At 47.7% G+C, this 26,633-nt stretch overlaps 1 protein-coding gene across 1 annotated transcript in view; it reads right to left on the bottom strand.

Moving 5' to 3' along the window:
• Window positions 1–26,633, bottom strand: part of PCDH19 (protocadherin 19) — a 58,415-nt gene that overhangs the window by 4,778 nt on the left and 27,004 nt on the right. Inside the window, exons 3-4 of the mRNA XM_074915089.1 lie at window positions 25,766–25,824; window positions 22,573–22,742 (exon numbers count right to left, since the gene is read on the bottom strand). Coding sequence (XP_074771190.1) covers window positions 22,573–22,742; window positions 25,766–25,824 — 229 coding nt within the window. The remainder of the gene's footprint in view (window positions 1–22,572; window positions 22,743–25,765; window positions 25,825–26,633) is intronic.

Below are 26,633 nucleotides of genomic sequence, written 5' to 3'. Positions count from 1 at the left end.
TTTTGATGCTTTGTACATCTGTGTGCATAACCTCCGCTCCTCAGACACATTGGTATTTCCACCACATTCGAGCACTAGGGCGGCTGATAAAAATTCTCAGCACATAACACAATGCACCAAAATATGAGCAGCTTAACACTTACAGAGAATAAACGAGTAAAAGGCAGACCTCAAAAAAAAAAAGAAAAAAACAAAAACCAAGAAGGTTTTTTTTTTTAAAGGAGAAGCAACCAATTAATTGAAAAATCTATGGGTAAAACATTGGCTTTTTCTCTACATCACAACAGCTACCTGGTGGTGCGGAGCACGGCGCTGGGTGGCTGTGTAGGAGGTCTGGGTTTCGGCAGCCACCTTTACAGCAGTTTGAGAGAAGGATGCTCTGAGCCTTACATGCAGAATAACCTGCACTGAGATCTAAAAGCCCATGCTCTTATACTTTGATTCTGTTACTTTCAAGTACTTGAACAAAATAAAAAAAAAAAAAAAAAGGAAAATTGCCCAGAAAGTGTTGCTGTCTGCCTATTTATCCACAGCTTAACTTCAAAAGGGTGCTACAGGCATACAAAGTTGTGTAGTCTGGCTGTGATAGCAGAGGACTTGGTGATGGCTGGAGGGGCTACAGAAATATCTTGGGTTCCCATCTCTGATGAGACACTGATTTATTTTGCTGTGTGACCTTGGGCACGTTGCTGGAGCACACATCACTTCAGTCTCTCCACAGATGTAAAATGCCAGATCCGGGCACACGCTGGGCTGGCTGGTCCAGCACAGGAGGGCACAGGAGGAGCTGCTGCTCCTCACCTTCCCTGCCCAGCATCACAGCTCAGCCCCAGATCCATGGGACTACCACAGCCAAGGCAAACCGCACTCCAGACAGAACACAGGCAGGTTTTTCTTGCCTTGACCCATTTATTCCAAGTTGGCACATCTTACAGTTAAAAACACATTGAAGACTTCACTGATTACTGCACTGCAAGTGGATATTCCTCAAACCCTAGAAAGGGACCCATGCTTTAAGAGCAGTTTTATTAAAGACCACTGGCGTGGTGCCTATCTGCTGGGGAGGTGATCGGCTTTGGACACCAAGATGCTTGTCTGCAAGTCGCACCAGCAGCAGCTGAAATGCAGGCAAGAGAAGAGATGAAAAGCATTACATTAAATTATACTGTGTCAATCTTTTATTTTATGAAGGGAATGTAACAAATACAAAAAACGCTGTGCTGACAGGCAGAGGGGCAGGAGTTACCATCCATTCACAGCCCTGAAAACAACAAGTAGCTCCACAGGACATTCTGCCTCCCTGCTCCTGTCCCAACCACATGTCTCAGCTTTGGTCTGCAGAGACCATGTCCCACAGCCAGAACCCATCCTGTTCTCAGGGGCAACATGTGTCCAGGCTGCCCAGACCAGCCCCGACCTGGCAGCAAACCCAGAGATTAGCACAGAGCCCTGAGCAGCAGCCGCTCCTCCACGGCAGAATGAGGACCCAGGACCTTCAGCTACCCACCCATCACTGTCTTAACCCCGTAGTTGATATAAAATACTATTTTCATGCCACAAGCATACCCTGTTGATACACATGAACACCACGCCACTCCTCTGCTGCCCTAGTCCAAAGACAGCAAGCTCAGAGGGGTCTGGGCTCCTCCAGTGGGCTGGGCCCAGGGCTGTCACCTCGCATCCTCCTCCTGCACAGGGGGAGCTGCTGCCCCAAAGCAGAGGCGGGCATGGAGCCGCAGGGCAAAGCTCTTGGTGCTGCCCTTTGCAGCGACGTCTGACTCACCCAGCCTTAACGGCACCCAGGACAGTCATTCACATTCACGGGCTCTTTATTGTACTGTTCTGTCTTGTTTCTTACCACTTTAACAATCGGAAATAGGACAACAGGAAATTCTTTTACAGCCCTAGACCTGCCCTAGTCAATATGACTGTTACTGTCTGCACTAAAAAATGTCCTTAATGCAAGGAGCAAAGCCCAGGTAATAACCACCACACCACGCATGACATGACGAGTGGCAGCCAGCCAAAACAGGCAGCTTCCCACCTCCGTGTCTGGCGCACCGATGGCAGAGCTTGAGCAAGCTGGCGTGAAACTACTGCCCGACGAGAAGCAAAAGGAGGAGGAAACAACGGAGGGGCAGCGCTGGGTGAGCAACACCACAGCTTCAGCACTGCTTTGCACGAGCCATGGAGCAAATGCCTCCTCCTGGACAGGAGTGCCCGAGGAGCCCGACTGCCCTGCTCGCTGGAGAAGCCCAATGCACTGGGATGGCAAGGATGTGCCAGCTGGCACAGCCTGGGGAAGAGCAACACCACAGCCTGGGGCTCTGCAAGCACCCGGAGCTGGGCCGGGCTTTCTAATGAGCCGAGCACATCACACACACACTGTGGGGAGAATCCTATTGCAAATCTGGCTGTAGGGATACCTGTGTCCCATGCAGGCTGTCCCAAGAGATGCTGAACAACTTGCCTGAATGCCAGTGCCATGCACGGGTGATGGCTGTGCAGTCTGGCACACGACATGTGCAGGTCCTGCAGCAGCAATGTCCATTTTTCAGCCAGTCTGCCTTCACCCAGCACAAATCCAGAATCTCGTTTCACAGAATCACAGAATCATCTAGGTTGGAAAAGACCTTGAAGATCATCCAGTCCAACCATTAACCTCACACTGACAGTTCCCAACTCCACCAGATCCCTCAGCGCTGGGTCAACCCAACTCTTCAACCCCTCCAGGGATGGGGACTCCACCACCTCCCTGGGCAGCCCATTCCAACACCTAACAACCCCTTCTGGAAAGAAATGCTTCCTGATATCCAGCCTAAACCTTCCCTGGCGCAACTTGAGGCCATTCCCTCTTGTCCTATGCTTGTTACTTCGTTAAAGACTCATCCCCAGCTCTTTGCAACCTCCTTTCAGGTTTCAGAGCACCTTAAAGCAGGGTTGCTTTTAAAATGTTCCCCAGGTACAAAACGTCCTGGCAGAAGCCTCACCATCAAGAGGTAAGAAGTTATCCTGAGGTCAGGCTTAGCAGAAAAAATGTGTCATTGCTAAATGTAAATTCTCAGAGCAAATATGAAATAAAATCAAACCAACATCTATCCCTGGAATAAATATGCTCCTCAACAAGTATGGCAAAACCCATGTTGAGCTCCAGATTTCAAACCTGCCCTACTTGCACCTTGGGGGACCAGCAGAAAGGCAACTAATAACGATCCCCAGCCAGCCCCTGTGCTGCCTGCGGGGTCTGAGCCAGGCAGTGGGCTGCCGAGAACCACTGGCTGCAGGAACCTGGTGGGAGAGACGACGACACCTGCAGCCCCTCTGCTCATCGCTGGTGGGGAGCGGGAGCTGGCGACAACAGCACAGCGACACAAGAAGCAGGGAGGTGACACGAAACACAGGGATGGCCTGAATTCCTGGGCCGAGTGGCCTGATGCCTGCCCAGTTGAGACCTTAAGCATTTCCCAGTCCCACTGTGAAAGCTCTTGGCCAGAAGAGGAAGGAGACGGGATGGCTGCCTGAGAGCTGGAAGCCAAGAGGAGCCCAGGAGGAGCTGGCAGAGGAATGGGGTGGGCAGTGGAGCAACAGAGCCTCCAGCTCCCCCCTGCACAGGGCTTTCTCTGGTTTAAAGGAAGGATTTAAAAACATGCAGGGTGTACAAGTGCTTTCAGTCTGCTATTCAAAGCCTGCGTACCTGCGGCAGAGCAACATGAAGCCAGTGTGCAAGGCGCCCATTCAGCTCTCAGAGCAATTGAATTATCTCCAGTGGAATCGCAGTGCTGGCCAAAGAGACAAAGTTAAATCGTAGCAAGGTGCAAGTGCCTGGGAATGTAATATTCCTGATAAATGGCCAGATGACATGTGCTGTTATACAATCTAAGGTGCAATTTGGGCGATGACAATAGTCCCTGGAGTTTCCATTTTCAAACAGCCGCTCAGTTCAATCCAATCCATGTCAGAGCAGCTTTGCCGAGGTGAGTAAGTAGAGCTCATTTGTGCTATTACATGGGGAGCGAGGAAAAGGAGCGGAGGAGTTGCTTGAAAATGAAAAATAAGAAAGAAAAGGCCATCTGGAAGAATCGCAGCCGGGCTGGGATGTGCACGGGGCAGGAGGTGCATGGGTGAGCATTGTGCTGAGCAGCGCTAGCCCAAAGGCCCCAGCCCCGTGCCAGCCCAGGGCACGTGTGCCCATACCTGGGCCAGTACCACAGCTACCCTCATGCAGGAGCCTGGCTTTATCTCTGCATTTCGGTGTTTCTTCAGCAACCGTATGATTATACTGTAATCATGATGACACTGCTCCTGGGTACAGCAAACAGCACGATCATTAAAAAATTCATTTCAAAATCTTCCTGGAAGCTAATAAATTTTACAGCAGTTTCAATCCTTTCTCATTGCAACAAAGAAAAGCTTAGTTCCAGACAAATTAAAAGTAAATTGATTGCCTTAGGGGAATCTATTCAAATATCACTTTTCCATGTTAGAAATCTCTTCCTGAAACAAGAAGAGGAGAGCCAGGGAAGCCAGCACGGGAATGATGTGGGAAAGCAAATCATTAAATCTCAGTTCATGAAACCAAGGGGGGGAGGGGTGAGGTGGGGTGGGAAATCAAACTTAAAATAAAATGCAAATGTCTCACTGGGGTGCGGGCCTAACATTTGTGATGGAATTTATGAATAATAAATATGAATAAATAGTAAACATGAAGGGATCAAACACTGCTGTTGATGTTTACTCATGGTTAGCCATCTTTCATGGACAATGCGCAACTGCATTATTTAACACTCCTCTTCCAGCTACTTTGGGGTTTATTTTCAACTCTAGCACCTTAATTTTCTCGGGGATGTATGCCACAAGGCGCGAGGCATGTCCCCAAGCCCCCGTGCAGCACCCACTACCCAGCGTGCCAGCAGAGCCCAGCTCCCCTCCACCCCACCAGGAGTGGCTGTTCCCAGCTCGGGAGCAGCGATCCACCGCATTACACTCCAGATAAAATAATAAGCTCGAGCAAAATACAAACAGTCCCCAGCCATGGCTCATCATTTGCTTGTAAATTAAGACTCTGCACCTCTCCCTTATCTTCTGTAATAGCATAATATCAGGAAACAAGAGGTGGGGAATAGTGTATTATATTTTTGACCTATAGTCTTTTACAGAGCCTTCTTCGCCTTTCCTAATAAGAAATCTCCAGTCTATGCAGAAATGTAATCCTGGCGTGGCTTCCCTTGCACAATGCTCAGAGGATACTAATAACCAGGGACAGTGACAAATGCTCTTTACCGCAACGAGGAGCCTTTCTTTCCCTCTCTTTTGCCATTGTTCAGGATTTATGCAAGCTAAAAAATGCCGTATTTTTAATCCTGGATTGTCTGTCCTGACACAGGAGGTCAACAGTGCTTGGACAAAGCAACTGCCTGCAAGAAATTATTTTAACAAAACAAGGGATGTGAATTAGATTAATTTATCAGGCAATTGCTGATAAGGACTCATGGCTGAATGCAGCTCATGGGCAGCGCTTCTGTAGTGGTCTAATGGAGAGATGCAACGGGGCTTGTGCTTCCAGCTGCTGCAGATACACACAGCTCCCAGGAAGTGCCAAGGACCCACACTGATTTACACCAGCTGGGGGGTTGGCCCATTCACCTCTTCCTCTGCTCTATATGACCATTAATAATGCTCTTTCCTCTGCAGAATGGTCCCTGTATCATGAATGAAGACTGACACACCGGCAGATCTGGGTTGCCTGGCTAGCTACCCACCAGAGGGCTAGGGACAGATTTGAGACAAAAGATTTTCTCCAGAAAAATGCCTTCCTGGGCACGCTGAAGCCGTTGGGATGAGAAGGTGGCTGTGGGAAGGAGAACAATCACACAGAGCAAGAGGAGCTGGTGTTTGGGCACGCCGTGCACTCCAGCAGTCAGACCCAGAAGGTATTATGGGCTAGGCTGCAATTTAGTGCTGGCTGCCCCCCTTTATCCCGGGACTGCAGACCAATCCCCACCTCATTCACAAGGCAAAATTAATTCCCTTTCAGAGGGCCAGCAGAACACACCATTTAAACTCCAATTAATCCTTTTCTTAAGTGGTCCAAAGAGCTTGTGCTGGCCCCTGAGCGGCGGGGATTTCACCTCCAAAACTCCACTACTCATGCCTTGATACAGAGGTCATTAGCATCCTAACCAGTGTTAGAATGCAGGATCTGGTCCTCGGAGAGGAGAGCACTCCGGGAGCCGATAGACCTTTTCCATCTCAAACCATTACAGCTCCGTAATTCATAGGCACAGCTCCCGTTAATGCTAATGGCAGTTACTGTGCTGCCTGCACGAGTGCAGAATACAACCCTTTGACTTCATTACTGGAATTCAATTTCATTAACACTGGATACAGAGGGATTGTCCTAAATACACTCTTTCTTATATTTTTTTCATGTTAATGTAACCATTTGAGTATATTATACCCTGCAGAGATGGAAACATTTCTAGTCTGTTTAAACACATTTCCCACAATTGGGAGCAAAACTTTGTCTCCGTTTATGCCTTTGACACCAGCTGCCTTCCATTTAATGGGACTTTAGTCGCTAAAACAAATTAATCCAAAGGTTGCTTTTCTCCACTATTGTTAAATCCAAAACAGACAAATTCACATACTCTGTCGGGGTAACGTGGGACCAGCCAGGCAGCCACATTCCAGCGGCAGCAATAAATCCAATTATTACCCTGTCCCATTCAAAATTAGGCGTTGCTCAGAAAATAGCTACTCGACAATCCTGATAAAAATCCAGCAAAACAGAAATGACAGTTGGGGGAGATAAGAAGCAATTCCCGGCCGCTTGCACCGTGCCAGCTCCTGGCCCAGCGCCTGTCGGAGCACCATCCCTGCCCTCGCTGCAGCCGTGCTGACGTACACCCCTCGGGGGGCTCATGGCGAACGTGTTACCTAACCAGCACCTCCCTTGGCCAGGACAAAGCAGAACAACCCATCCTCATCCTCTCCCCACAGGGAAGTGGAGGGCCAGGGTGCTGGCAGGAGCAAGGAGGCAGGCGAGCCCCCTGCCTGCCCCCTCCACCCGCACACCCGCCCAACTCATCTCTCCCTTCCCTACAAGGTTTCTGGTGCTTCCACACAACAAGTGAGAAATAAAGGAGCTGAGGTTATAAACGCTGATACATAATTTACTCCTATTATCAAGATTAAACACATCTTTGCATGCTTAGCATAAAACAACTGCCTTTCCCCAGATTTCTCAAGGACATGCATAAACTTCATTATTATCTAAATAATCAAAAGAGTATTTCAATAGAATATTTAACTGTCTGCCTACTGGAAACTCACAGCCTTAATCTAACACTGATCCTCTGTTGTCCTTCATGTAAATATTGTTGGGACGTCAGCCAAAGCCTAGGGAAGTGAGCTTCATCTTCGTGGATGGGAATCTCTCGTGTCAGATACAGTCAGCCTGACTAATGAGACCTACAGCTTGCCAAAACCTACAGCCTCGCTGTCTGTTCCAGCCATTGAACGCGCTCAGAAACCCAGTGGCACCAGCCCAGCAGTCTACAGATCCCAATCAACTATCAATAGCTTAAGTGTAAGTGATTGTGTATGAAGTACGAGCCAAATGTGTTTCCTTTTTCAGTTTTAGGACCTCCAGTATTGTTATTGCACCAGTAATGCTTGCACGGAATTAATCATAGACGTACCCACAAGGCAAAACATTATGAGAAGCTCTTTGTACTTTCTAAAAGTGCGCAGCTCTGAAGAGTGGAGGAAGCTGGAAGGCTTCCCAGCACAATGGGGCGTTCCCCACTGTCAAGAGATAGCTAGGGAATTTTTTCTTTTTTTTAAATTTTTTTTTAAACCAAAAGCATTGGTTGCTGGCCATCTCTCATCATAATATTGACCTCTCACTCCTCCACCCTGAAGCCCAGCATTATCCCCTCCCTGGTGTTCTACTTTAAATCTTTTTTTGGATGAACACTTTTTTGGATGCTGGTGGATCCTCTCCTCTGAAGCACAAGGATGTCCCACAGAAATTGCACACAGAACTGGGCTGGCCATGGAGACAAGTCTGCAAAAGCTGGTCTACATTGTCCAGCATCCAACAGCACCCCCAGTCTGGTCCAGCACCATGACTCACAGTGACACAAGAATGTCCCTGTTCCTCTCTGCCCTGGCCATGGAGCTACACAGAGGGTTCAAACAAGGCTCCAGCTCCATGTCAAAGAGAGATAACGGCGATGTGAGGGGAACATCAGCTGTGGAATAGACTGTCCCCATGGCCACTGGAAGAGATAACAGCATTACCAAAGCCTGGGAATCTGGCCCATTTAATTCAGTAAAAACTTTGTTCTGGCAATTAAGTTTACCTTCATTAATTAAGAGTGTGATCATAGCATATAAATATTCATGTAAAATTACTATAAGGTCAAGAGTCAAATCTGAAACCTCATTATAAGCTTAGGGAAACTATATTACCTGTGAGTCACGGATAAGCTCAGTTTCCAGCTGTGCGGGTGGGATCCCATCCCATCCCGTCAGCCCCACAACAGTGGGGGCAAGATGGAGAACAAGCCCTCCAGTTTGTCTGTGCCTGTAAACTGAAGAGCCACGGGGAGATGGCCAAGCAAGGGGAATGGAGAATAACCATATTTTCATGATCTGTGTCAGCACTGCAAGGAAAGCAGCCGGCTCCGTGGCTCCAGCACTCTTGGCCAAGCTGATGCAAACCCATGGGCACCCGGGCACTGCTGCCGAGCCCACGGCGGGGGTCTGAACGCTGCCCTGGGGTCCTGACACACACCCCCTTGCTGTCCCACCCAGGGACAGGAGGCTCCTTGCTCCCCCAGACAGGCTGCTCCAGCGCTGCTGGGGCACAGTGGACTTCTGGCCCAAGCTCTGCCTGCGCAGCCTCCAATGTTTTCTGATTTCTCCGAGGCATGTTTCTGCAGCGCTGCCCCAAGGTCAGGCTGGATTGTGTTGGCTCCTGGCCCTGGTTCACGGGGCTGTCAGCTAAATTGCACCACGGCATCGTTACTCCCGGTGATGGTGTGACAGACAGACAGAGCCCAGCTGGATTTTCAAAAGCTAAGCACTTTGCAACACTGACAGGCAAGAAAAAAAAAAACCACTAACCCACAACCCTCTTAGTCTGAGCAGGTTTTATCTGGAAAAACCCAAAGCTAGTAAGTATAAGACCCCACAAAGTCACTCCTGAACCACTTTTCTGACCAAACCTTTTAACTGTCACTGGGAAATAAAAGTGCAATAGGTACCAGCCCCAGCCGGCGTTACCTGATTAGTCTAGTCCCTACCACATCCTTAACATGGCCTTTCTTCAAAGGGATACAGCAAGGCTGAAATGACTGATGTAATTTGGTGCTTTCAGATAGAGTTAGCATGAGGAGAAGAGTCAAGTTCATTGCACTGGAGTTCACCACAGGGCTGAGATGTGGCTGGTGCTGGGGCTGAGCCACTGGCCAGGTGCCTGCTTCTGCGGTAGGAGCATAAGACGCACCATAAGCAGGTACGTTTAACCCAAACGTGACCCTCTGCAGTGGGAATTAGCCTGATTCTTCCCCCCAAGCATAAGAAGGGGCATGCAACGGGAAGGTGGGCAGCGCAGTCCTGCAGCAATTCTGCTGGAGCCTCTTTACAGGGATCCACCCTCACTGTCTGCAGCACACAGATGTAATGCTGCCTCTTTGCCACTGCACGCTCGCCTCATTTCTAAAACACTTACACATGCAGCATGCATTAGAATTAAAAAACCATTAAACCTCGGAAAGGAAAAACTTTGACAGGATGCGTAATATACTAAGTATAATTAATTAAATTGGATGAGGCACTGGGGGATGAGAGAAGAGTGGATGGAGACTGTTCTTGGAAAAGGGATGGTAATGCACTAATGTTCAGTGTGTGCCATTAAGTAAGAAACAGCCTTGGAAGAGACGAGGATGAGCGACGGGGGCTTCAAGAGCCGGCACCAGCCAGTTGGGCACCTCGGATGCATAGCAAAGAAGGTGATAGCACGGAAGGCGGCCAATTAGAGCTCTTAAAAAATTATAACGAAGGTGGAAAAAGCACCCGAGAGATGGAAGAGCAAAAATGGTATGCAGGTTGCTAAATATGCCCTACTAGTGACAGCCTCCTCCAGAGAGCTCCTCTCACCCGCCCCACCAGGGCTCGGGGCAATGGACCACCTTCATCACCCAGCACCAGGCTCCTCAGGGATGGCACAGCTGTCAGAACAGGTGAGAGGAGATTCATACTGGAAATATCTGTCTCTCTGTGGGGTTATTCTTTAGTTATTTGTACCCCCGGGCACAGTTCCCGAGCATGGGTAGCACCCTGCTGCATCCATCCCTGTCCGTGGGCACAGGCAGCTGCTGAGGTGGGGTGGGAAGCAGCAGCCAAAGCCAGGGCCAGGGAGGGAGCATCAAAGGCAGCCCCAGTTGACACAGCAGGCTCAACATGATGAGACAGCCACAGTCTGGCTGTTCAGCAGGACAAAGTTTTAACAGGCTTAACAACAGCATCAGCACTGATCATTAGGCAATTACAACCGCTGAAAGTTGACAAAGCACCAGGACCAAATGAATTATCTCCCCAAATCCTGCAGGCAGGAGCATAGAAAAGAGAAAAGTCATCGTCAACAGCCTCTGATAGCTCACCAGGTGCAGAAGCAGTAACTAAAAACTAAAGTGTTGCTCGTTTACTTGCTGTTTGGAGAGATAAAAGGGAAAGGCCAGGAAATGAGGTCTTCAAAAACACTCTCATCATTTAGGGAGCGGTGGGAGGGAATGTCCTGGAAATACTGATACAGCCAAGATTGCTCAGCCCCTGGGGACGGCTGATTCAGCGAGGAAGGGACTGTGTCTGCTCGGAAAGGGAAGGCAGATTTAGGCTGGGGGAGTTCACTCCTGAATCATCCCCAGTGTGGTTACTTGCTCAGTTCTGCACATTTCTGCACATTCCTGCATGGCGCCAGCCAAGGGGATGGTCATGAGCTCTTCTCCTTGAGGACGTGCCCAAACCCACTCTTCTGGGGATCTGCAGAGCTTAATCCATGTGGGACCATGGTGACTCCCTGCTCTGCTCCCTTGCAAACCACGGGATGCTCAGCTTTGTCACGCTGTGCTTCTCAAGCACAGCCCTTCACTTTGAGTGACTAGGCACGCTTTTAGGAAAAACATGCAAATGTGATTTAAAGACTCTAAGTGATACAGAATATATCACATCCCTTGGGAACCTGTTCCAGGGGGTAATTATTCTAATTCCTAAAATCATGCATCTCATTTGCAGCTAGAATTTTCCAAGGCAAGCCTCTATCCTCCAGCAGCGGCTCTGCCTTGTTTGCTGAATTAGAGAGATGCTCAGTAGCAGATTTCTTCTCCCTGAGTTCACTTCTGAACACAGGCTTAGATGACCGATGTGTCAAGCAAAGTTCAGAGCACGTCCCCCGAGGATGCCATCTCTCTTGGGTCCTATTTCAAGCTCAATGGTCTCAGCTGAAAGAGTCCTGCTGGATTCAACAGGCTTTGAGTCAGATCCTAAATCTCCAAACTCATATTTGGAGAATGAAAGCCAATGCCTTCAGCTATACCCAGAAGCTCCTTATGCAGAACAGTCTCCAGAGAGCAAGGGGACAGTTTTGCACTGACAAAGCATCTCCTCTCCACCTGTCTGCCATAGCTCGGTGGTCCCTGCAAGGCACGTCTGCCCGGTGAAAAGCTTGTGTGGATTTTTATAGTGAATTAATTGGACATATCTACCCAATAACAATGGAGGAAGACTGACAAAGCAGAGGTCAGACGATGAGGGAATTGCAGGCGGAATTGTTCATTTTAATTACTTGTCTTCATTAATGTGAGGTTCCTGGATCATACAGTGATGACTAATGGGTCAAAATATTTGCATGAGTGACTATACTTTCACAAAAGGACATGTGGCTAACAGGTAGAACAGACACAGAATTTTCTTTGGATTTTACAGTGGCGTTTCCACCGCAAGATGAGGTAACTTCCCAGAGCCCAGCAGCATACCAGAAGGGACCAACCCTAGATGCAAGATAAACATTTTTGAGGCACAAAAGTGCACAGAAAAAGCATGGCTGAAGGTGGAAATAAGCGATGAATGAGGTAAAACATGGGTTATACCTGACTTGTTTGTGTCTCCCTGGCACCTGAATGAGTTGGATACAAGCAGCAGGGCTACAGCCGTTCTCCTGACAGCACCGAAAGGAAACAAAAGTTTGGAACAAGCCAAACACATTCAATTTGCCTGAATAATTTAAACTGCTGAGTTATCATGCGCTTCATGGACTGTCATCGAGAAAAGCTGTATTGCAGGGGAAAGGTCTGTAAATCAATGCATCTGAGGGACCAAAACTAATCAGAGAGCGGCTGCAAAAGCACCGCCTGTCAGAACAGATGCAGGACATGGAAGTCAACCGGGAAGCGCTGCGAGGCAGCCGGCAGCCCCGTGCTCCCAGGGATGGCTCTCAGCAGCTGTAGGAGACGCAGGGAGGGCCAGCAGAGTGGAGCATTGAGAAGACACGGCTCCTGTTGAAACATGCTGGTGAGTGGTGATGTCAGCGGCACAAATAACTCAGCTGGTAAATAAATGCCAAGAGTGAAAACCAAATGAAGGTCCTGTGTATATATAATGTCTACCTGAGTGTGCCAGACCCTCCCCGAAGGTATTTATACCCTCCACTAATGCACCTACCACTCACAAAAATACTTCTGGCTCTCTGACCTTTCCTGAATTACTACTATGAGCAGTTTTGACTTCAGATTTCTAGCCAAATTCCTCTTCCTAAAAGGGAGCTGCCTCTTTATAACTTCTCACTGAGCTGTATCAAATCCAGAAGCACAGTTAGTTGAATTGAGAAAGCTCTCCCTCTCACAGGGCAAATCCGGAGGCTCCTCGCCTGCCTCAGGAGCGGTTCACCTATTCAACGAGCTGACTGGAGAACGTGCCTGAGCAGATGAGGCAGGACCTTCTGCTGTACTCGCACCAGCTACTCTCCTGCCTCATCCCTTTAGTGTAGGTGACACCTCCAAAGCAGTCAGAGGAAATCAAGTGCCCAAATTATTTTGGTTTGCAAGCAACGCAGACACCCACCTTCCTCAGGCTTCTCACAAAAATTTCCAACCAACACTCCTTGCTCTTTCATTTTTCACAAAAACCAGGGTAACAACAACCTAGTCTCTCCAGCACGCACCCAGTGGAGCAGTCTTCACCCTACAAAGGGCCAGAAGCCCCTCACCTTTACCCTGCCATCAGCCGCAGGTACTCAGCACCCCACAGGACGTGGCACCCCCCTGCCTAGCAGCCAGCCCCCCCTTGCCGCAGGGATCCTCCCGTGACCGTCCCCACACCTCCAGCCATGTGCCAGGGAAGCTTTGTGGCGTACAGCTCTCTCAAGTGCTTCCGTAAGATGTAAGGTAGCATCTGTGGTGAAATCTCACCGAATGATCCAAGATAGTTTTCTCCAGCTGGGACTGATTGAATATAGCCTGGGCACCGGATGATGTGGGAAATCAGTCGTAGCAGAGCACAAATTGCATGCATAGAGGTAATTACTGCAGCACAAGGTTGGTAGCACCACTACCCACATGACAGTTTATCTCAGCAATTTTCATTTCCTATTGCTTCACTTCAGAGAGGGGTTTTTTCATCTTTTTTTTTTTTTTTTTGGTGGTTCAATTTTCTCCTTTTCCTACAGGGGCTGACATTAACTCAGGATTTCTTCAGGATAAAGCTCTGCTTTCACTACAGTTACTCATTCCACACATCCAGACATCCTCCTATTTACTACACGCAGACCTTGAGCCCAACCCAGCTTGACCTGACTCCGTTTCCTTGCCCCAAGTGTGACTGTCACTGCCCAAAGGTGAAGTGACACAGTGGTGACCACCGGTCAACCGCTGCGATGTGCTGTCACCCGCAGCTGGCTGCGGATATCAGTAATGAAACACAACATGTGAGTAGCTAATGAAGCTGGTTACAAAGCAAGTCGTTCTCCACACTTGAAAAAGGGTGAAAATACAATAAGGAAAATGGAAAAAAAAAAAAAAAAAAGTGTTTCTGCTGAAAAATAAAAACACTAAGAGAGCTAATGCCAAGAGTGGGGAAGCTGATCATTACTATTATAGACACTCAGAAAAAATAGGGCCACATTATGCTTACTGTGATTATACACATTGTGGCTAGCATATATCTATAATATACTTGCTATAAAGAACTTACTTTCCAAACAGACACAGGGGTTAAACGCAGGATGGAGAGGGAAATCACTGAGCAAAGGCAACACAAACCCAGCCGGAGCCTGGCACAGCCCCGTGCTCCTGCTTCCCAGCCCAGCCCGCCCTGCTGCATACCTGTGTGTCTGCCGTGAGGAAAGGCTGCCAAACTTCTTAATAATTCTGTGACCCATTTAAAAATATCTACTCTCTTACATTCATATATGCTGTATGAGAAATAAAATATAGCGCTTGTGAGTTTTGAGTGGCAGCACTTCCCTTAAGACGGATAAAAGCTGCAAGTTCTCTTTGCTGTTTTGTGCCAATTATTACAAAGTTTTGACTTATATATTATTACATAGATCATTTAGTAAAACAACCTACATACAAACCCAGTGGTATGTCTCCCTTCAGCAGTTATCTGCTGGAACAGGAGCAGTTCAGACACTTACCCATATACACCGTATTTCAGAGACAAGTGGGCTCCTTCCCCTGTACCCAGGGGAGATGCAGTCCCCTGCCCTGCAGCTCTCTGCAGTACACAAGCATAATTAAGAGAGATCCAAATGATTTATCTTTATCACACTAAAAAAGTTAACTGCACCACTTTTTTCTTTTTTTTTTTTTTGGGGGGGGGTGGGGGGGAGGAAAAAAAAGACACCTAACTTGTACCACCCCCTCCGGAGATGCTGGTCTGGCACTGTACCCGAGTCACCCCTGCGGTGCCGGGAGCATATTTTGATAGAGCAGGAGGGGATTTAACCTGATGGCACCTTCCCGTGCCTGGAAGGCTGCTCCGAACCTCGCCGTGCCGCACACCCCGCGCCTGCAGAGCCGAGGGTCAGCGCGCTGTTTGTGCCGATTATTCCTTTAATAAAGGGCCCTGTATTTTCCAGCGGCTGCAAAATTGATGCAGGTTGCCATGGTAAGCACACACTTTCCCATTTAGTAGAATAATAGACAGCTTTGTATAATTCACTGATTTCAGATGATTTCTCACCCCAAGAGCAAGTCGCTCAAGTTACATAAGTCACCTGTTGTTTAGTCAATCTGGCAATTTTAATTAGAATAAATTTTTATGATTCCTCTTCGCAACACTTAGAGCTGCTCTGCCACCAGAATGCCAAGATGTCTGTAAATTATACAGGCTCCAATCACATCTTTTTTTGCTGTTTTAATTACAGTAACATTGCAGCATTAATCATGTAAGCCTCTGTTAAACAAGTAACAGCCATCCTCCATCATAATTAAAAAGAAAGGCCAAGCAAACAGGAGCTTTGGAGTTTACCATATTTCCTCTGAAAATTGTATTTTAACTTAAGAGTTTCACAAACAGTAGTTTTATTTGGCTCCAATTAGTGTTGTGAAGGAAACACCGAAAGGTTAATAAGAGATGGTTAGTTTGTAATGCAAGTTTCCCGGTGCCAGCCCCAGCAGTTCAGTCTGTTTTCAGAGTCATTAACGATGTAGATTGATTACAGGAGGAGATCGGGAAGTGCTGGCTTGCTGCGTTAGCAGAAGGTTTGGTTTTATTCATATACCTTCCCTACTGTTAAATATGATGGCCATTACCTTGACCATTTTGCTAGTCTTAACTGCTGTGAGACAGAAAGTGTTAATGGTTTCCTTAGAGGTTACTGGAAAAGGAAAAAAAAAAGTCCACGTGAGCCTTTCTTTGGCTTGTTTATAAGGGAAAAAGAAGCTGCAAGCTTGACTGAACTGTTTATTTATCTCAGAAATATTTGAAAATCCAAGTATGGTGTAGTGGTTTTGGAAAAGGATGCTTTGGGAGAGCCAGGGTTAGCACTGTCCCGTCCTTCAGCTGAACCCTGGCAAAGATCTTCTCCATGAACTTTCTGCTTGGGCTGGAGTTTAGGAGCAGTTAACAAAACCAAGCACAAACAGAAGCTGAAACTCTCTAATCAGAAATATCGCTTCTTCATATCTCCTATATATTGCTCTCCAGTCACCCAGCAAAAATATGGGTAAGCAATAACTAAATTCGACAAAATCTCATTAAAAAGTACAACAAAATACTAGAAATTCTCCAACTTTCTGGGTTGATCGTTCATCCATTACAAACCTACACAATGGGGCACAGATCCAAGTTTTAATTCTCTCGAAGTTGCCAAAATGTTCACATCTGGTGAGTGTTTTCTGTGCTTAGATGGAAAGGACATGAGGTTCTAAAGGCTGTAACTCCTGTGACCCTGGACTGAGTAACTTCAGTGATGGAGACACTGCAAGAATTATCTTTGATGGAAGGAACCTGAAAATCGAAGAAAGAGTGCCAGGAATGTGGGATATATGATAATGCTTCTTATGCAAACAAAGGAGGTTACACATCTGATCTTTATTTAGTTCTGCTGTTGCAGGAAGGGACTGGCTTTCATTTATTGCTACGGGTATGACTTCAGTGTCACCCCTGCCCCACCATCAGTTTCCAGCAAGGACTTCTCCAAGCTGTGCTCAACGCTACAGAGCTACAAACCTAAGGAACAAGCAACATGAGGGATCTGTCCATGCCAACCAGAGTGTCTGTGCACGGATTAAACCTCCTCAAGCAACCGCTGCCCTGCTCTGCTCTGACGCAATGCAACAGGGCGGTGAGGGCAGCTGAGCCCATCGGTGGGGCAGCCTGACCCACTGCCCACCTCTGCCTGTCCAGATCACCCACCAAAGATGGAGCTAAGCACTGCGAACCTGGCAACGATAAATGTCATCCTGAAGAGAGACTTGTTAATCTGAGTGCTTGACAGCTTTTTTTCCAGTTACATTCACTGGTCTAATAAAAGCTCTTACATCCCTCTGCGAGCCCGGCTGGGCAACATCAGCAGGAGTGGGTGCCTGGGGAGGATGGAGAGAGCATCGTACAAAAAAGCATCAGTAACCACCACGCAGCCATCCACAAACTGACTTAGATGCTCAATATGTAATAATTTAAAAGAATAGGAATCATAAGACAATCAACTCCTCTTCCCAAAGCCCAGCTTAACCACTCATCATGAAAATCCTTCTCGAGGGTTTCAAAGTACTGTGAAAAGCTGACTGCTCCCTCCAGGCTGGCCACTGCAGGAGCACCACTGAGCTCACTGAGGTTGCTTTACTCAGAGATCCATCCAATAATACAGAAATCAGAAGAGCTGTAATAATTGACATTGCCCTGTAAAGAAAGCTTACAGCGTTTATCCATCTTAAGGGATGTGCTGTCACTCACATGTGAATGTTATACTTTATGTCTTGTGCTGCATATATGAATACAAGGAAGTAGGTATTTTTATTAATTTGTAGAAACTTCCAGAGAAATGCAGCTGTATTTCCAGCCTCCAAAGCCCTAGAATATGTCACTTAGGTCTTCATGTACATACAGCTCTAAAGAAAGGCTTTTCTGCAGAGTAAAAGGGAGTTGCAGGTGGAACGACTGCTGGAAATCAGCTTAAAAAATCAACAGTTTCTAATACCTGTGTTTGCCTCCTGTTAATACCATTAGTCATGTTCTCAATTTATGACTGAAATGCACACAGATACTATGGAGATGAGCATAAGAACCAATTGGAATATTCTAGATAAAACCTGATCCCCTAAATGACAATGTATCTGAATAATTTGGGATGCAACCAGCAAGAAAAGTTCCAGTGAATATCATGTGCCCAGCGCTCCTTCACATCCAAGCCTATTCCTATGCTGTGCGATAGTATGAAGAAGACTTAACGTAAGCATTTAAATACAACCCATTTCTATTCAGAGAACCCTTCATCTTGCTGGAGTTTATGAGACTCAGAAACAATTAAATCACCTATGTGAACAAAGTTACTCAAATGTGGAAATGTATGCAGGATCAGGTCTTTCCAGATGACATTTCACGCCAACCTTTACTGCTGATCTGGCACCAGAAAAATGGAAGTGATGCTTTTAGCAGTAATTCTCTGTAGAGACACATTACTGACATTGCTTAAAAACCCTCTCACTTTGATTTTAAAGCTTTTTCACTATTTTATAGCTGTGGTGACTATTTCTAACACAGGCTTTTTTATGATTTGTGTGTGTTTATTATTTTCGTATTTTCTTTTGGATTCTATTTATATCTTAAACAGCAAATCACTGCTTCATTGCACCAACGATTTTCCTTCTGCAACTGATGGCAAAAATAGTGGTCAGCACTGGGAATTAAGATAAGTTTGAAATCTGTTGCTTCTAACATTAAAAACACATATTTGAAATAGTTCCTTTCTGATTTCTATGCTGGCAAGTGCTCCTATGACTTATAGAGTACAAGTATGGCTCTGGCTCAAGGCATGGTGAAAAAGGTAGCAGAAAACATCTAAGCAGATCTATGTGCCCATATACTTTCACACAGAGAAAACACACCAAACCTGCACAAACACTACATTTGAAAGAGGGCAAAGGGATTTAAAAAAACCCCCAAAGTCCCAGAATGAGCAAAACCAAGGGAGGAATAACTACCTGAATCACAAAACAGAGTATCTAGCCTCAAAGATGCTAATTCAGGTCCTGAGGGATCTAATCAACCTCTTTGTTGAAGTAAAGATAAAACTTTTTGACAGCAAATGCTTTCTGATAAAATGGAATTTTCAATTACTCTGCGAAACATCTGGTCCGCGCTGCCATTTCCCAGGAAAAGCACTGCCACGCTCTGCAGTGTTGGAAAACATTTCATGCTAAGATTTCCCCACACTGCTGGGAGGAAGGAGTGTCATGAGCTTCAAACCCCACAGCAAAGCTCCCACAGCTGCTGGCATCACCCACCGCTGTCCGCGGAGGCGATGCTGGTGGTGGGTCTTCTTCCCCACACCAACCGCACTTCACCTCCTTGCTGGAAATCAGGGTTTCTTCCAGTGCTGAATTTTGAGTCAAGGTTAGACCAGGACGTGGAGAAAATGCACCCCGTATTGCAGGGAATAGGCCAAGATACGAAGGGGTACCCCAGGATTTACCACCATCCTCCAGCAGACTTCTCCAGCCAACCCAAAACATTGCTGAGCTCCAACAGCTGCTTGAAAACCTCCCTTTCTCAGACAAAATCTGTTTGGAAGTTCAGCTGAGGATGCCATTAGGAAAGGAGTGCATATAAACTTCTAGCAACCCTTAACACCTCCACAAATAAACAAACAATTAAATGGCAGCGAGGCAATTGTGGAAGGAGGAGCCATGCCGTGTCCGCCTTCTTCAGCATCCCACTTGGTATCAATTAGCAGGGGAAGGAAAACAATTCTGGGTGATAATGAACTCCAAATTGGGTACATATTAGAGCAATTAAAGCCATCTTTTCAACTGATTAATTTATAATCAATAATTAAGATCCTGAGGGAAAGAGGGACTGGGCAGAAGTCCTACTCCAAAAATAAGCAATGCGGCTGAGCTTCCGGCGAAAGCTCACCACTAAAACTCAACACCCTCCACACTATGGTTTGCCATTTTCCTGGAAATCTAGGTCATTTCCAAAGCAAGAGAAAAGGCTTCTGTCAGCAGGACATGCAACTGGTTTCACTCCCACCCAAGAGTGGCACCAGGGCAGTGAAGGGGTAGAGAGTCCAGAGGTTACCTGAGCATCTACGGCAGGTCCCTGGGGCTCCCATGGCCGTGTACTCACCACCAGTGCCAGGCTCACACACTGGTTTAAGAACACTAAAGAAGCTTGGACCCATCCATGCCTACCCCATGCCTACCTCTTTACATCCAGCACCTCAGTAGGCAAAGGCAGGCCAGACAGGTCCACCCTAACCCTCCAGTGCCACCACAGAGGGATTGGCCCCTACCCCCAAGCTGTAAGGATTTCTGCCAACCAGTGTCTTGCCTTAGCAGATCCAGGATTACCCACCAAGCAGATAAAGACTCCTGAATCATCTAGATGAAGTCTGAGAGTCTGAAGGACTTGTGGTGGTGCAAGCTGAGGTCCAAGCCCATCAGAGCCTGGCCATGGGGGCCGCTCACGGGGCTCTCAGGCAGATCATTAGCATCGACGAGCAACCTCTGATGACTCCCCCAACACATCTCTCTGGGGTTGCATGAGATGCAGTTCAGGCAGGGATGGAGAGCAAAGGAACATGAGCAGCCAGGCTGCCCTCTGGCCACGGACCGTGTGCTCAGGGTCGTGGGCAGCCCACAGGTCCTGCATGTCCTTGGCATTGAACTTGTGTTTCCTCCCCGTCCTGTCTGACCTGAAATTGGGTAAAAATTACCATGCCAAAGCCATCGCTTTAATCACACTGGAATTGCTGTTATCACCATCATCTCAGCATCTTGATTTTCCTGATTATTTTCTGCAGTCCCTGCTCGACAAATCAGCCCAGAAAGTATTCTCTTTAACCTTTTTTTTAAGCTTCTGTGACAGTAACTGCTAACCTCCCCGCCTGCGCTGCTCCTCTCATTGCTCCACGAACATCCTGATAACCTCACAGGCAAGTTCCCCCTGCTCCTCCGCACGAGGCAGTGGGGGTCCCACAGGACAGGAAAGCTGGCCCCCTCCACACACCTGCCTGCCCGCCTGCCTGTAGGCCCAGCTGGATGGCAATGCAGCACTGGCATGCCGGTTTCCTCCCAAAAATAAACCAAAACCAGTGTGCCAACCCCCTGGTCATCACAGGACTGGGAACCAGACACACAGGTTGCCTTTCGAAGTTGCCTTCTGGAAATATTCCTGATTTTTGAGGGGTATTTTACATGCAACGAGGAGTTCACGTTACAATGGATTGGACCGTATTTATTTCCATCTGACTCCTCCGACAAGCTCTGCCTCCAACTCATCGTCTTTAACTTATTTGCATTGTTATCTGGTGCACAACAGAGCCAGCACACAGACTTATCAGAAATGTAATCTCTGTAAAACCCTATCTGCAGTCCATTGAGATTGGTTTTTTTGACGAAGAAATGTGACAAAAAATTAACAGATGTTGCTCAGACCATTCAATGGGACGGGAATCAATTATGAACATTTTTGTTCCTACAGTCATCCCTTACTGCAAACGCATCTTAGGAAACCCTCTCCTGATCGAAATGAAAAAGCATTTCTTTGTAATAGAAGAATAATAAATGATAGCTATCAGCCTGCATTCTCTGACACGGCGCCGGTCCGCGGAGAATTAAACTGCCACTGTACAGTTATATAAATGTTTAATTTTTTTCATCTTTGGCCACAGTAGGGTTGTCTGGAAATACATTATCGCTGCGGATGCCATCCCTCTCCAATTAGCATGGCTGGCAGCGTGGAATGGGTAGGTGACCTCCACATTCCCCTCCTCGTGGAGTCTTACAGGGTTAACTACGGCCATTTAACAGACTCTATCGAGAATTAATACAGCGATCAGCTTCTCTCCAGATAAAAAAAACATTCGGCGGCGCAGATGGCAAGAACTCTCTCTCCCCCGTTTGACTCTTTTATGACAGCAAAACAAAGGCTTTTAATGATGTTTACCATGAATTGAATTAAACAGCTGAAGACCAGTTCATAATCACAGCATTTTGTTTTCATATCCTTAAGTCTTTTAGCAGTGGGGCTTCCAGTTGAGCCTCAGCTACAGCTTATCTCAAGATATAGCCAAGCGCCCCGAGGCTCTCCTGCGCTGGAGCACCAAACTGCATTCAGGCTTCTTAATTGAAAAAGACAGGATGTTTGCATAGGATGTTTGCATCCGTCAGACATTAAAAGCGACATTCATGCCCAAGTACAAATGACGGCTTGGGCTCAGCTGAACTCCTCTGACTTCTTTCCTCTAGCTAATATCGGTCTGGTTTCGGAGCAGGACTTCATCCCTGCACGCGGGGATGTGTAAGAGCTGAAACCCCACCGCCTATTTGGGGGAAAAATACAAACTCTCGCCCACTGGCCTGAGCTAATCCCTCGTGGGATGCCTGACTAATTGCCTACACGCTCTGATGACCTTTTGGAAAAGTTGCTTGGACGGCGCCTGCGCACGAGCTCCGGAGACGGGGAGCAGCATGCGCGGAGAAGGGCTCACCGGCTGAGCCCCGGAGAGGAGCGCCTGCAGGGACCAGCCCTGGGCACGGCGCCGGTAACTCCTGTCCTAATCCCAACTCCGCCACTCGCTCACTGTCAGGCGGCTGCTCAGCGCCTTGGGTTTTCCACTTGTGAAATAGAGGATAATCCTAACTGCTTGCTTACCTGACAGGCGTGGCGTGAAGATTAATTTCTATCTACCCAGCACTGTGACGATGTACAGTGTTATCCCCAACAAGCGCTAAGCATCCTTATTGTGCACCCACTGAGGCAGCACCGGTACCACCGGATGGGGCCTGTGGGGGACGGGGGGGTGATGAGCAGTCCCCAGGGCACATGGTGGTGGCTTACCTTGCTCAGGGCCTTGGGACCCCATGGAGGGGACGCTGGTGTTCAGCACGTCATTGACGGCCGTGTCGCAGTAGAGGCCCCGCTGCACGTCGTGCTCGCTGTCCGTCTGGTCGCTCTCCTCGTGGCCGCTGTCCTTTAGACTGTTCCCCTCCAAGTCCTTGAACGTGGAGCTGCTGGGGGAGACACAGCCATGATTTAATGAAGGAGACAAGGTGGCCACCAGCACCCTGCGGCATTGCAGCGAGACCTGCAGTGGGGACAAAACTGCCACCGCTCAGCCTCGTGCCCTGCAGGGACGGGGATGTCCCCAGCCATCTCCAGCACCCAGTGGCAGGGCTGGGACTGCTCCCTCACCACAGACGGCTGGGATAGGGGCTGCAGGGGTAGGGGGGGCACCCCCTGCTCAGCACCTCTGCACCCCAAAACAGCATCCAGCCTGCACCACCTCGCAGGCTGCTTCTGGCCATGGGTATGGTGTGAGCCTTTGGGTCAGGCTGGTGTAGGTATTGTGGAAGCTGAGAGTGAAGCAGGATTTGAAAATACAATTTTAAGAGTATAGATTAAATGAGCTGTTTCTATAACAAGGCTCCCTGACATCATATTAGCGCATATTGAAGTTACACAGGATCTAAACCCTAACTTTTTAGGCCAAATCCTAATCACTTAAAGTTTGTAAACAAAAGTCTTCCTGGAAATGGGAATTTCTTTTCACGATGACAACACCATTCTTATTTTCAAAAATAACCCGGTGATTCTGGGTCCAATCTCAGGCATCTTTAAGGAGATCTGATGCACAGTCCAACTCCTTGACACCCCCTGCAAGTGCAGCCACTGCTGGGGGGACCTGGGGGTGGAGCTGCTCCCAGATTTTCCCCAAGGGCTGAGTAGCTCCATCACCCCACCAGTACCCAGCTCCTAGGCCAAGGGAATGGACGAGTTTCTTTTCTGGCTGCATTTGGGATCCTTCTGCTGCTCCCTGCTGCCCTACAGGGGTGATGGCCCTGTGAACCACAGGGACATCTTGAGGTGCGCCTGCCCCAGGTGACACAGCCATCGGGGCATCCCTGCGCCCATCTGCACCCATCAGTGGGGATCCACCTGCACCCATGGCCCCAAACTTTCTCGCCGGATGATTTGGTGCAATGATGGTGGATGAGTTGGTGGAAGATGTGGCCTGTGCTTCAAAGCCCCAAAGAGCTGGAGATTTTCATTACTTTGAAAAGCCCTTTTGCGTCTCCACGGAAACCAAGCAGACCACCTACCATCTGATGCTTTGCAAAAGCACACAAGGGGGGAGCTCTGAAATACATATAAATTGGTAAACCTTCAAACATTACCTTTTAAATAAAGATGTCCCTGTTGAAGCCACTGACTTTGATTCCAGGCGACATCAAAGAATTTTAAGTTAAGAAAGCACTACAAATCTACAATTCATTTGTGTGAGTGTAGATGAGCAAGAGAGGCAGGCAGACAACACAGGAAAAGTACAAATAGATTAATTAAAGTGCTGGACTTGAGGAGATTCACTCACCAAAGATAGAAGAGTTACAACATCTTCATAAAGGCAAAGGATGAAAATGATGCCACAGTATGTTACAGAAAATATTTTTTTTTTTTCTTAGATGTCTGCACAGCGTTCCCAGTACCCGTTGTACTTAAGATACAAGACAAAGGTAGAAAGCGAGGGGAAACGCTGTCCTACACGGAGCTGCTGTTCATAACGTGCAGGCAACCTGTGTTACAACGCATTTATCTTCCCCGCAGTGAACCAGACCGTAATGCAGCAGCCACACGACATGTTTCCGCGGCTGACACTTCTCTAAAGGATGGGCAGGTCTTGGGGAATCAGCAGCAGCAGCATTTCCCAAACAATACAGCCTCAGAGTAAACCCTGCTGCGGCAGGCGGGAGCACTGCTTGCCTTTATCTTAGGTGTGAACGAGGAAAGATTAATAGATTTGGGTTTTTTTCAGTATGCCTGAAGACACTCTGGCGAGGAGCAGCGTGGTGCAGGCAAGCCATCTCTCTCGCAATCGCATTAGCATCGTTAAACATCACGAGCCACGCTGGCAAATATACCTGCCCTCCGCTAGCTGAACCCGAGCTGCTTAAACAATGTGCTCGCAGCTCTCTTACTCCTTATATTTTTAAGATGTAAACAAATGGGATCTCAGCCAGGCAGATAATTGGATATTTTTACTGCTCAGATCTGATCTCAACAGTTTGGGGCCGGCTCCTGCTCCCCATTACACCCTTGCTAGTGCGATGGCTTCTGCAGAGCCCCCAAGCGTGACCCCGCTGGGCACGGACACGGGCACGGGCACGGCCACACACCTCGGCTGGTCCCTGGGGAGAAGGGGGGAGGCAGGCAAAGAGCTGCCGGCCACCTCCTGCGCCCACATCCTGCGCGGGGAGACGGCCCTCCAGCCCTACGCGGCAGCCTCCTGATGAGTATTGATTGTGCTGTGTCAGTGCCTTTCTCTGCCTCGGAAACAGCCGGGGAGGCAGAGACAAGCCTGGCCACCTACCCCACGGGGGGATGCTCACCTCTAGTTTCACATAGTCCAGTGGGGTTCAACTGGATAACCCTGCTGTTAACCTCCCCAAGACATTTCCTCGCTACTGCTAAGCTCTGAGGATACCAGTATTTTAACCAAAGGGTTAAATTCCCCCAAGGGTAATTGCCAGGTTGTAACTGAACTGATGATTTCCTTTTTACCCATGGAAGAAAAAGCCTAGCAAAGTGCTGTTTTGCCTCTGTATTCAAACTAAAACAGTGAGCATGTATCCAACCCAATTACTTGCCGCCAAACAAAATTTATTTTTTTTTTCTTTTCCCCTGCCTCACATGGCAGGGAGATCTCCCCATCCAAATCTATCATTTTATTCCTGTGCATTCAAATAGAAGAAACTCTATGAATTTGAAAGTTGTCAGGGTAACAGCACTCCACCTAACTCACTGCAACTTCCTGGTGCGAAGGAGCCAAAGAGAAGAGAAAAAGACTTGCCTTTATTGCAAACCAAGAGCAATGGGACTTAATAGGAAGTAAATACTGTTTTTAAAATCAAATGATTACTCTAGAAACGTTTTGCATATTAAAAAAAGCAAGTAGTATATAACGCAGTAAGGAAGAACATTAAATAATCAGGATTTGGCTGGGCAAACCCAAGTGCTTTCAAGCGAGCCTACGTACCTTTTTATTAAATGAGCTCTGCTGTTCACGTAGTTGGAATCAAAGGAGTAGTTTTCAGTCTGGAAGGAGGAAAAGAAAAGGTAGATGGTTACAAATCTGATTTCCCCATGACTGAGAACAGCCAGGTTTGCTGGGCCAGGAGAAAAGCCAGCAGCAAACCCCACGGGAGGGAAGGAGCATCCCAGCGTGGGTCAGACCCCAGCGAGGAGGATGCAGCCAGGTGCAGAAAACCCTGTTGGTCTTTTCACCAGCTTTCACAAAAAAAAAAAAGGCTGGCTGGTGACCACAGAACAATTTGCAGAGAAGAAACAATGTGACTACGCTCTGTTACAAAACTAATTGCTTCTAATTCCCTGATGGACTCGGTTCTCTGTGTGTCAATTTGACTGAAAGTTCAAAAGGTATTTTTCTTATTAGTGTATAATTAACATGTTAAAATATTTATTGCATAGATATGTAAATGCCAGCAAGGTAATCCCCTGCTGGAGAATTTAATGCGGGAACTTTTCTTTGTTTTACAACATTTCATTTGCAGAGACAGTGGGCTCTGTTATTAATAAAAAAGCAAACAATGGGTGACATGCTTAAAAGTTGGACGGGAGTGAAAGCAGGGGAGAAAAGCCAATGGATTTGTCACTTGCAAGCAAAGCCCACTAACTCGCTCTGCACTTGAAACACCGACTTTTAATCTCAGATTACATAGCCCTGGATTTCTGGTGCTGGCAGCAGGTAAGGAATCCAAAAAAGCAAACAGAAGGCAGGGAAGAGAGCAGGGTCTTCCCACTCAGGAGTCCATGGTGGGAGCCGTGGGGTGGGAGGTGGTAGGACATGGTGGGAGATGCATGGTGGGATGCGGTGGGAGCTGTGC

Source organism: Athene noctua, chromosome 11 (genome assembly GCF_965140245.1).
Source record: "Athene noctua chromosome 11, bAthNoc1.hap1.1, whole genome shotgun sequence".
NCBI lineage: Eukaryota > Metazoa > Chordata > Aves > Strigiformes > Strigidae > Athene > Athene noctua.
This window is presented reverse-complemented; position numbering and strand designations above follow the sequence as displayed.